This window comes from Dermacentor albipictus, chromosome 1, assembly GCF_038994185.2.
Source record: "Dermacentor albipictus isolate Rhodes 1998 colony chromosome 1, USDA_Dalb.pri_finalv2, whole genome shotgun sequence".
Classification (NCBI taxonomy): Eukaryota; Metazoa; Arthropoda; class Arachnida; order Ixodida; family Ixodidae; genus Dermacentor; species Dermacentor albipictus.
Window position 1 is genome coordinate 227,916,756 of NC_091821.1, and position 12,447 is coordinate 227,929,202.

The 12,447-nt window shown below is 41.5% G+C and overlaps 1 protein-coding gene across 2 annotated transcripts in view; it reads right to left on the bottom strand.

Annotated features, from left to right (window-relative positions):
* rtet (major facilitator superfamily domain-containing protein rtet) overlaps nucleotides 1–10,593 on the bottom strand; it is a 42,574-nt gene extending 31,981 nt beyond the window's left edge. Inside the window, exons 1-6 of one of the 2 annotated variants that reach the window (XM_070530967.1) lie at nucleotides 10,439–10,593; nucleotides 9,940–10,085; nucleotides 6,792–6,882; nucleotides 5,311–5,414; nucleotides 2,538–2,696; nucleotides 69–257 (exon numbers count right to left, since the gene is read on the bottom strand). In XM_070530967.1, the coding sequence (XP_070387068.1) occupies nucleotides 69–257; nucleotides 2,538–2,696; nucleotides 5,311–5,414; nucleotides 6,792–6,882; nucleotides 9,940–10,083 (687 nt within the window). In that variant the 5' untranslated portion in view covers nucleotides 10,084–10,085; nucleotides 10,439–10,593. The other variant, XM_070530968.1, reaches the window with a different exon arrangement.
* Between the last annotated feature and the right edge of the window lie 1,854 nt (nucleotides 10,594–12,447).

Sequence of the window (12,447 nt, forward strand, 5' to 3'; positions counted from 1 at the left end):
GCACTATCAAAAGAAGCTAGAGTGAACATTAACATTAAAGAAATCTCCATGCTAGCAAGTACACTCACACGTTTCTCCCGAGGCAATGACTCTGTAAACATAAGGCTCAGGAACAATATGTCCAGGAGGGCAAGCAGAAGGGCAAAGATTGCAGGGCCAACGTAAAACTCAGTAGAGCCTTTACTTGCCACAGCAAACTGGGCACCAATGAGGGGTCCCACAATAAATCCAATAGAAAAGGCAACACCAATGAGTGCCTGTGAACAAATGAGGTAAAGGTAAGTGCATGCTCACGGAACTACAAGAAATCCAGAACTAGAATCAGACCACCCCACTCACTGTGGTAAAAATACAGACCGTTACACGATAATGTGCATATCATGCATGCCTTTCGATACATTTGAACCTCAATTAAGCAGTCATACTTTTTGCCAAAATTTCTTTTACAAGGAGGTTTCCATTATTTAGTTGTGCAAATTATCTTTCGTGTCCCAATAACAGTTATGTTGGATAACATGCGACATCAACAAGCATATCCAGATTCAAATTGTTTGGCTATGTCAGGGATGGGATGAAAGCACCACCACCATAGGTGTGCATGTAAGTCTTTAAGTTGTAGTATATATATTTATTTATTTATTTAAAATACTTTACAGGCCCTATGGGGGCATTGTGTAAGGGGGGTTACAAAATCAAGGCAAATAAAGAAGAGTAAGCAGGCTTCCAAAGTGTAATACAAAAGATACGCCTCAATGCAGGGCTCATCAACATTACTACCAAGATCAAAACATGAAAAAGGAACAACTGAAGTAATGAAAGGCCACAAAGGTAGACTTAAGGAAATAACACGAGTAAAACTTAACGTAAGGCACTAATACTAAAGTAAAATACACGAAAATTGAACATATCAGGGGGTACAATTCTTGAAGAGATACTTAGGGAAAAAGACGCAAAAAAGCAATAATATATACAGAGCATACAAGTGAACACGTGACGCAGCATAAAATAGCAATTCATAAGAGCGAAATAGCAATGCATCAATATCACAAGAAGTTCGAAGCACATTGCCAAGTGTAAGAAACAAGATTTAAACAAATCATTAGAAGCCAACAAACACTGACACCAAGGACAACATAGGGGAAATTACTTGTGCTTATAAATGAAATAAAGAAACGATAAATTAATGGAAATTAAAGTGGATGAAAAAACAACTTGCAGCAGGTGGGAAACGAACCCACAACCTTCGCATTTCGCGTGCGATGCTCTACCAATTGAGCTACCGCGGCGCTGTTTCCCCATCCACTTTCTTAGGTATTTATGTGTACTAGTAGAACCCTGGGAGTGTTAGCCAGCGCCACCACACACAGACCTGGGCGGCGGACGTGGAACGCCCTTTTTGCCGCAGGCGTCACCAGAAAGTGATCTTTTTGGGTGAAGGCAACTGGTCAATAAACCCACACATGCTACCTGAAGGCATCAATGTTGCCGGATTTGAGACCCTTGTTATGCAATGAACGAGAAGAGAGGGGTTAACCGAGGGTCCCGATTTTTATTAGTCATATCATTAGAAGCCAACAAACACTGACACCAAGGACAACATAGGAGAAATTACTGTGCTTATAAATGAAATAAAGAAACGATAAATTAATAGAAATTAAAGTGGATAAAGAAACAACTTGCCGCAGATGGTAACCGAACCCACAACCTTCGCATAAACAAGATTATATATATATATATATATATATATATATATATATATATATATATATATATATATATATATATATATGTGTGTGTGTGTGTGTGTGTGTGTGTGTGTGTGTGTGTTTTGAAAGACATGTTTAACATTTTACAAACCTGCCTACCATACATACTGTATTTAAAGGCAAAAAAATACAAAGATTTCCTGAAACATGCTTAATATACTGCATAGACTCGTGTAAGGGCCGCACCCATGTAAGGGCCGCGTCCCCAACTTGCAGCCCAACATCTGGGGAAAAAAATTTCGAGCAGAGAAGCAATTGTGTTCAGTGCCCCAATGCCACGCGCACGCATCGGTGAATATTCATGCGCTGTGTACTTTCATGTGCCACTACTAGATGGCGACAGCCATTTACAGTGAAATAATTGTGAAATTGTGAAAAAGAATTGTGAAAAAAAAAAGTATGTCCCTTACATGAGTCTATACGGCAGTTTTATGATTTAAGCGTTGACTATTCATTAAAAGAATGCCACTCATGCTGCTTTCATATCAAGTTACAAACTTTCAGCAAAGCTGAGGCCGCTGGTAATGCAGAACCTTCCGACATTCCCCATGACATAAGAGGAGTTGGCAGCCTAAGTTTGAATACAACAGTGTGTACATTTGCATAATTATTTTTTCCCCAGCTACTCCATCTAGAGAAGCAGATGGAGCTCCTAGCTTGCATTCAAGAAAATACAGTATTGTTACTGTGCCGATCTCTGCCACTGCTTCCTCTGGCTAGTTTCATCACCTTATGTTATTGAACACTGCACCAAATGGAGGTACTGCTTACCATTCCTTTGCCTCGAAGCTTGGAATTGCAGACATCTGTAATAACAGCTGTGCTTAGGCTTATGTTACCCTTGCTGATACCACCAATGATGCGTGAGAGCACAAACAGTGCGAAGCTGTTGGACACAGCCCACACGGCATAAGAAAGTGCTACTCCACACTGAAAAAAGAGAAAGAAGAAAAAAGGAGTATACACATGAATTGATCATAGTACTTACATACATATAATTCTTACTGGTAACAAGGGTATAGCAAGGCTGGCATTGTTATCAAGCCCTTGTGGTTTAAGCAAGAAGCTTGCAAAGACACAGACCTTTGCGCTAACTGTATCATGCTGAGTAGGATGCAGCAAATGGTGCAAGAAAGCAAGCAGAGTACACTTTCCAGAATTTCATGCCGCCCAAATATAAAGGAAAAATACTATAAGCAATTAGCGAAAGTGAACACAGTTTCTAGCGTAGTGCTGCCCAGAAAAACCTTTGCCACTCTTCTGAACTTGTTAGGTGAAAAGAGATATTTTATTCTAATGGCAACTGTTAGCAGCACAGAGCACTGTTGTTGTATCTGTACTCAACTCTTTTACATGGTTTCATGATGCAAGAGTCATCAGTCTAGATGTATTAGATGACCACATGCATTTTAATAATTTTTTAGAGCTAGTGAACAGCAATTGCGCTTGCAAATTTTTTTTTACATTCTAAAACTAGTCTGTTCAGTTTAGTTAGGGCACTAGCCAGAACAGACCAACCTTTGTTTAAGAACAAACAAACTGCCTTTGAAATTTAACACTGTGACAATACTAAGTACAACTAACAGAATTAGAATTTCAAGTCGTTTTCGCTGACAACAGTGTGGCTCCAGCTTACTACCATGAAATAGATTTTTAGATGTCGCAATCACCATCCAAACATGACCACAGGTTTTACCTAAAGGGATACTGAACAAATCTTTTGCTGCCAAGATTTTTAGCCCAAATGAAAGCTTGGATGCTGAAAGTGGTTGACACAACCGTGTTTTAGGCAGAAATTACCGGAAAATAATGATTTTAATGCATTTTTCACAATATACTGCATCTAGCAACCATGCCGTGAATTAGAGGAAGTCACATTTCTGTGATGTTGTCTGTGCCGGATACCGGCATGCCAGCCATCGCCTGCATGCCAGCCATCGCCTGCATGGACGGCGCCGGACGCCAGCAAACAATGTCTCAACTGCGCAGTTGCTCGCAGCCACATACTTGTTTACGGAGCTTGGCCCAAGTCTTCAATATCACTGTTTGTGCTGTGTGCTATGTGCTGCTTTGTAATGTGATCAGTGAAGCACCTGGCACAACGCAGTAGAATGCCTCTACACTGCTGCGTGCAAGGGTCTGAGAAAAATATTGTCGGGTGAGACAGGACGTGCCATACGTTTCGGGCAGAGCTGAAGCTTCGAAGGATATGGATTCACCCATCGCAGCCAACGTGGGTACTGTCGAAGCATGACTTTCTGTGCTCCGAACACTTCAAGGACGGTGACTATCAAACGAGCCCTGCTTTGCTGCAGAGCTGCAGCATGTCAGCGAAAGGGTGCTATGGCATCATAGTAGCAGGGTCCTTTAATATTTTTCATCTGGTCGGATAGATAGTGATCCAAAGAAATAAATGGCGCTTGATTCTGCAACCCCTGAGGGAACACAGCCATCTGGTTATGAAACTTCAGCATAACGCTATGGGAGAGCTTTACACAGCGTCCACAGTGGACGCACCACAGCGCTGGCACAAGTACAAGGACTGGAGCAGACAACGAACGAACGCCACAGGTGTTCTATGCATACGCTCGCTACTGCGCAATGGTCAGCTGCCAGTACCGTCGTGTGAATATTGTTGACGCAACATGCAAATTGCCGCCCTGCTTCTGTAAAGTGTTCAGAAACTTAAATGCGAACAATTCGAAACAACTTTAACGCTTTGTTACAACAACACCTGCTGCTGTTGCTGCTGCAAGCCAGCACACATGAGGTTTCAGCGGTCGGCGCGTACTGGCACACAGCCGCTCCCAATCCTCAAAAAATACGGCCATCCGCTGAAAAATATGTGAAATAAGCACTGCCTATCAGAGCAGTAGCGTCTTCCGATTCATATTTTGATGCTTCCCTCATTTCTTCAGATTTTTGTTCAGTATCCCTTTAATGATCCTGTGGACAACTACAATAAAGCACCTGATGACACAAGCACTATACTCACGGACAAATTTCTGTGGCTATGAAGGGAAACCTACAGAGACAAAGTATGCACAAGTGAGAGCGCCTCTGAAAAGATTCCCGCATTTTAATCCACATTAATTTAGGCCGGGGAAGAGAAAACATAAATACCTTATTAGCAACAGTTAAATAAGACAGAACATACCACTATGTGTAAAAGTTTACTTGTTTTGCAGTTTTTCCCTTTCGTGTCTGGGCAAACTCGAAACCATTGCCTGTGGAAGCTGCATCGTTTCAGCGCCTGTTCCAAGCCACCAAAAGCACTGTCAAACGCTGCCGGACTACTTGGCAAGGTAACACATGTGCAGTAGCCACGTACCTGTAGCTTTCCCTTAATAGCCACAGAAATTTGTGCGAGAGTATAGCAAGTGCTCAACTTGTATTCTCAACACTAAATCTACTTAACCGTTTCCCACGCACCTTTACTACTATACATACGATAGCTTTAAAAGGTTACTGAAGAAGAAAACGCTGACTAAGACATTTTTGGAGGATGGATGTTAAATATTCAAGGTTATGCGATGGTACATACCGTTGTTAATGTGAGCATCCATTTTCGTCCATAGACATCCGACAATGAACCAATTAAAGGTGCAGCCAGAAACTGAAGAAATGAGTACAAAGCCCCGATGCAACCTGCAGTCAAGAACAGACGTTTAGCAAATGTTTTAAACTGTACATTTAAGAGAACTATAAAATAAAGCCTGCGCATACATAACAAAAGAGAGTATGCAGAAATGCTTTAATTTATAGAGGATTCACTTAAGAAATGCAAGTTTTTTTTTCAGGATTCAGCCTATAACAAGAAAGTTTAAGCAAATTTACTGAGATTTACTTGGCCTTTGGGAAGCTGCAAATCCCTCTTGTGTGGCTTCTGTACTTATTGTTTCATGTAACCTGTGACAAAAACATGCCAAAAATAATTTCTCCTACAGGATATGATGAAACAGCTTATTTTGCTCTTCAATGAGTGTTTCTCTTCTGTTTCTCATCAAACAGATAGCTTCTGTTTGATGTTTTTACCAGTGCTTGTGTAAACCTTTTTGATACCCCTTCTGCATGGGCCCTAGATTGGGCCTGCAGTATATTGTAAATAAATAAATAAATAAATAAATAAATAAAGTAACATGTAGCAGATAAACTATAAATGGGTATGGATGACGGCGATGGCAACAAAAACAACAACATTAATAATAATAACTTAATACTTATATTTCCCAGCAACTCATTGGGAAATTTTCTTCATTTCTTTAATATAGGTGACAAATACAACATATACGACGCAAGACGGAGGAAAAAAACAACCTGCATTTTTTTTGTGTGCTGGAATACAAAGCAAAAGGACAATTTTCATAACGTATAACACGATAGCATTGAGCACCCGTGTCGCAGAAAACATGGTGTTGGCGTCTGCCCCATCGACGGCATTGCCCGTTGGAAAAAATCACCCCAAACCACAACCACCCAGGCCCTCCGCATGGCACGTAGGCGTTACTGGACTAATTGAATTTTTCAAAGTAAAATGCGTCAGAAAACTTTTAAAGCCCAACATACACCCAACCTACCGACATGATAGCGTTGGACTGTGACTTGAATATATGAGAAAACATCACTTTTGTTACATGGAAACTCAAACACAAATCCCTTTATCCTTTTCTGCGGGGACATGAGCCACTGATGAGTCCCTGCTTGTAGCCTCTGCATTACGGGGATATGAGCCATTGCTCTGCTGTGCACTGCCGTCGAGATCAGCCACCATTGTTTTCTGTCGGGCCTCGTGTCGCAGAATATCTGTTGCCAGTGTCGGCGTCAACAAGGCCCGATAATGCTACCACATTCCACTCTTAGAGGCAAAGCTTAAGCGTCCTCCAAGTTTTTTTTCATGCTAATATACATTATGAGGATGGAGCAAAGTGCCCACAATTTGCTTTGTGAAGACAATTCCACAAGAGCCCTTCAATGAAAGTGAGCAGAAAGCATGTTGCAGATTACTTTTAGACATTTGTACACTACCTCCAAAAAAGACTTTGTTGAGACTGCTTGGTGCTCCTATGAAACTCTGAAGATGCTTGATGCACCCTTCTAGCCATGGATACAAGCCATCCTGTTAAAGACAAGCACAACAATAAGTACAGCACTGTGGCTAATGCCACAAGAAACCTCACAAAGAATGTTAACCTAGACAAGGTGTTGGCTTGTCGCTTCCTTCCCGTTTTTTTGTTGTGTGTTAAGTAAATAAACAAATAATCACCCACAATGTTAGGGTTGCTGAGGACCGTCTTAATATAAGTTAATGAAAAAACATCAGAAGTAACTTACCAACGAACTACCTGCTTGGAAAAGGAGCACTGAAGCTAACTTTAAAAGCCAAGCTCTATTATTTCCATTAGAAATGATTGTGCAAAGAGAAATGAAAGAGAGTGGGAGCAAGGAAATGTGTCAGAGTGGTGGCCAGTAAGTACACTCTAGTGCTTACATGCGATTTGGTTAAGAAAATTTTGCAGGTACCTTATTAGGCAAAATCCTCTCCCTCCACCTACCAAATATATATAAACTGAATACAAATATTAAAATATACTGCCTTGGAAGAACAAACTAATATGAAATATTTTATTATTCCTGTAAGTTAGACCATGCCAAAGAAATGACTGCCTTTTGGAGAGCAATGCAGTTAGCTGCTGTGGTGCCTGTGCCATGTGGAGAAGCAAGCTCTTCTGGAACAGCTACACTTCCTATGCACTCTACCTTCATCCCTGAATAGCAGAGCTTGCAGTTCCTTTTATTCTATGTTCCATCAAGCTTGGTATACAACAACAATAAGAACATAAAATGTGTTTTGCCCACCTATGGAATGGAGACCTGCTGAATAAGCTGCTATTTAGAAGCAACCTGTGCTGGGATAATGTAATGATTCTATGTCGATGACACTTCTTGTAGCACTTCCTCAGTGGCAAGAGCAGCGCTCTGCCCATGTTATCAGTGGAATCGGCCGGTTATGAACGGTACGTGATAAGAGTGGCATAGAATTGAGCGGAAGGAATCGCTACATTACAACAGCTTTGTTCTGATTCGGCCCCACTTTGAGTTGTAGTACAGAAACTTTAAATGACAATGTTTGTAATGTATGATATGAAAAACAGGCTGTATTCCCTGATACAGATTTATGGAGAAAGAAAAAAATGTGAACGACTAGGAGATTTCCATGGAGGGTTAAAGGAGATGAAAATTAGGCTCACATCTAAGTAAAAGCTGAACAAGACAGCACACATTTGGCATAACACCCTGAACATAAATTGCTAAAGGGACACTGAAAGAAACATTAAGTCGATTTACACTGATAAAATATTCTTTAAAAGCTTTACTTCTGTTAATTTCATGATAACACGCTGATTATTAAACGAGAAAATGAAAGTCAAAGCTTAACTTCTTAAATTTCGTGCCAAAACCCTGTCACCGGTACATCAGAGTGCATTATGGATTTCAAAGTATTTTATGCTATTTAGGCCAAGTTGGCTTAGTGAAAGTTCCAGAAACTTCACATCGTCAATCTTTAGCTCCTTTAGAACACAATGTAGTCAATTTTTTTATTGATAAATGATTATCTAGGTTCCTACCAGATCCTGTGAAAATCTGTGACGTCTTGGCAAGCTGGTGTGGGAACTTCTGGGGCAGTGTCGCCACCAGTCTTTCGTTATTGCGTCTTTTCTGGCTTACCAAACCTCTTCACATGGCAAGAGTGACTTAATTAGTATTGTAGAGGGGCAATTTACTAGCACAGGAACTCAATTTCCTCTTTACTGTCCCTTTAGGACTGCAAATGTAAAATGTAAGTAACTGAAATACAAATTAAGCATGCACTTGATTACATGGCAACATAAAACATAAGAACCAAAACAGTGCATAGCTACAAGCATCTGCTTAGTTTTAAGCGAACTCAATTTCCTCCTTTAGCATCCCTTTAAGACCGCAAATGTGAAAAGTAAATAATTGAAAATACAAATCAAGCATGCACTTGACTACACGGCAACATAAGTCATTAGAACCAAAACAGCGCATAGCTGCAAGCATTTGCCTGGTTTTAAATAATGGTTATGCAGCACAACTATAAGAGCTGAAAACCCAATGCTTTTACAAAGTTCTGACCACCAAATGAAAATAATAAACTTGCAGCTTAGGCAGTTGCATTCAACAGTTGGCATTGTTTCTTTTGCAAAATAGAAGTTGTGTAGAGACCACGTTTATCATAGTGCCTATGTCTGGCTCAAGCTCGTATTTTATTTTTCAGCTTTTATCATGATTAACAACTGATATTATCCAAGGACAAAAGTCCTAAAGTTGTTTAACCTATGCATAAAATCAATGTTCCAGTGCCAAAACCTTTTGTTCAGCAGCATGTCAAAGCTATCAATCAATGTGACTAACACCTTGTGGCAAGGTAATGTAAACATTTTTTTTCAAAGCATGAACAGAGATATGAAAGAAGTAGGTGAGACAATAAGGCTGCCATTCAAACTTTCTTAAAAATGCAAAATTTGCATGTAGAGCAGTTGCACATATTTTGTTTAGCCTCTACCTAACACTTTATAAAAAGTCAAATTTCGAATTAAATATACAAGAACTTACACTTGTATGGAGCCTGATGTGTGTCCTAAATATATGTAAGGAAAAATTGAATAAAAGAAAAGAAAGAAAAAAGAAAACAAGCAAGAGCCTGCATTTCAGGGATCTTGCCCTTTTCACTTCTTGTTTTGAATACTTAGTGTTATCAATTCAAGAGTACCCTGCGGCTGTGCTAATACACGGAGATGTTATGATGAACAAAGTTAGAAATTTAGCACAGAAGGGCTTCAATGCAGGCAAATGACCAGATAGGGCAAAATGCTGAGAACCCCTCAAAAATAGATGACACCGTCCGCATGATAATGTAAAGCACTGATGATGAAGGAGAAGAAATCATTCAGCATCCTGTCAAGAATTTACACTTCGCTTGTTCTTTTTTATTCACAAAAGCAATTAAAGGAAATATTATAGTAAATATATGCGGTAATCTGAAACAATACTGTACCAGACGTATAACTGCGGTCAATGTACAAATTCTCCGTTTACGTTTAATACACACGCACGCACAATGTACAGCATACGCCGACCAGATGACACTCACCTTGTCATGGTGGCTGTAGTAATCTAATATAGATGGCAAGAGCGGCAGGATCACGGTAAATCCCAAGAGATCAATGACAAGGTAGATAAATATTATGTACACAGTGCGTGGAACTCGTTCACCTTGAGCTGTTGAAATTGTCATCCCTGAAACAGCAAACCGAGAAGCTATTAACGTCCACAAACGCCTATACACGCATGCAACATGCATGTGTTTGAGGAGCATCCACAAGTGTTTCAAATAAACGTCGCTGCGCTGACAATCAGTTATGAAATATGGAACTCAGTTCCACGTCGCCAGATGACAACTACGAAACTTGTTCTGGGGCCCGAAGTTGCTTCAAATTTACCTGACACACAAAAAATGGACAAGTTCAGAACAGACGGCAACAGGGTAGTGGACACAATGCTTGAACGCTATGCAGTAGCTTGGTTAGAGCGTTCCATACGTGCGTGCTCCTTTTCAAAATGATGACGCTAGGAAAAGGTAGACAAGATACCTCACGCTGATCAAGTCGGCGAAAACAAGCACAAGCAAAAATACGCGAGGTAAGTAGTTGGTTGCGCCCGTTTTACACCAGAGGCAACGTGTGGGGCTACTGCATACGCATAGGGTACAGACAACCTCTGAGACAACCGTAACTTCCGCGACATTTTCCTCTTCGCTGCTTGGCGCGTTTTCGCGCTGCAATTATTTTGTCATTGTTACTACAGACGGAAAGTGAAATTAACGAAAATAAAATAGTAGTTACAGAATAGTACTTTTTACAGAAAAATCGCATGCTTTTGTGAAACTTATGGCAACAGTCGACAGGTACTGTGGCAGGAACCGCAGCGAAACCTACGAGTGTCATGTCGTTCAATAACAATAAACGCAACCGTTTTACAAGCTTTATTTTAGCATCCAATCATGACAGCATGTCGCACGCCGCGTCGTTCTCGAAGGCTCGTGTGAGGCTGCCGATCATAGTTCTTGCGTTAGAAGCATGAAGTTTGTTTTGTTCCTCACTGGCGATGGTAAATTGAGTGACGTATTTTATGACCATACGTTTATTAATCCCAAAACATTATATTCCCCTTGAAGCAAATAATCCGGCGTGCGTCCGGCGTTAACACCCGATGGTACCGAAACCCACATGATCAAGTGATGACGTCAAGTTCCCGGCGCTGGACCTGCTGCGGCTCGCACTGCAAAATTCCACGGTGAATAGCCACAGCGTCGGACGGACGCCGTAGCCCACATGTGCACCAAAAGATTGACTTTGCCGAATTCGCAAATTGAGTTGACCCACCTTCGAAACCGACTTGCCCACTCCTAAAATTTACTTGGCCCACACCCAAAATTTGGGTGGCCCATAGCCAAAAAGTTGACCTTGCCCAATTCAAAATTTGAGTTGACCCACGTTGAAGCGACCTGGCCCACTCCCAAAATTGACTTGGCCCACCCCCGAAATTTGGGTTGGCCATCCCAAAATTGACTTTGCCCAATTCAAAAATTGAGTTGACCCACGTTCAAAACCGAGCTGGCCCATTCCCGAAAGTGACTTGGCCCACCCTCAAAACTGATCGACTTTGCCCAATTCGAGCAACTGACCAAGTGAAAAAGTATCGCGTGGAAGAGTCAAACTCTTTTCGCACTTAAGTGCGTCTAACATTTTTCAGCAAGCTGGTCCGAGGGTCAGACCTTTCGATGTGACGCTAATCGATCTTGTGCCACATTGAAAAGTTTGTTTTGCGTGAAGCTCTGCCCAGCCAGCTGTGCACATCGAGCCGGCATCCGACCCAACTTTTTCATCATACATGGTTGTGCACGGTGCATAAGTTCCGGTTGATACTGGGTTCGCACAAGGCAATGTAAACCGAAATTTGTGCACCTGTACGCGACATATGCAGTTTGGGCATGTCCGCACGCGTGCGGAAGGCGTACTGTGGAAGACCGTGCAGAGTAAGCGTAAGTCGGATGATCAAGTGCGCGTGCTCCCGCTAGCTGCTGCCGACTTTGTTTGTCTCGCCTTTGGGTGAGTTTTGCCCAGTGTATATAAAATGCTATGCCATCATCATCATCATCATACTATTTTATGCCCACTGCAGGACGAAGGCCTCTCCCTGCGATTTACAATTACCCCTGTCCTGCGCCAACCGATTCCAACTAGCGCCAGCGAATTTCGTAATTTCATCACCCCACCTAGTCTTCTGGCGTCCTCGATTGCGCTTCCCTTCTCTTGGCACCGATTCTGTAACCTTAAGGGTCTACCGGTTATCTAAGCTACGCATACATGACCTGCCCAGCTACGTTTCTTCTTTTGGGGGGGGGGGGATCGTTAAAACAAAGGTACATCCGTCTGACCAGCGGAAAAACACGTAAATTATTTGTGTTTTACCGCGTAAATTCTCTGACGTGAAGCTCTCTCCTACCGAGCTTGAAAGGAAAAAAAGAAGTCAATGAAGAAAAGAAAGACGTATATCAAAACAAAATTTCCGAGGAAAATCCAGTGGTGTCCATCAAGAC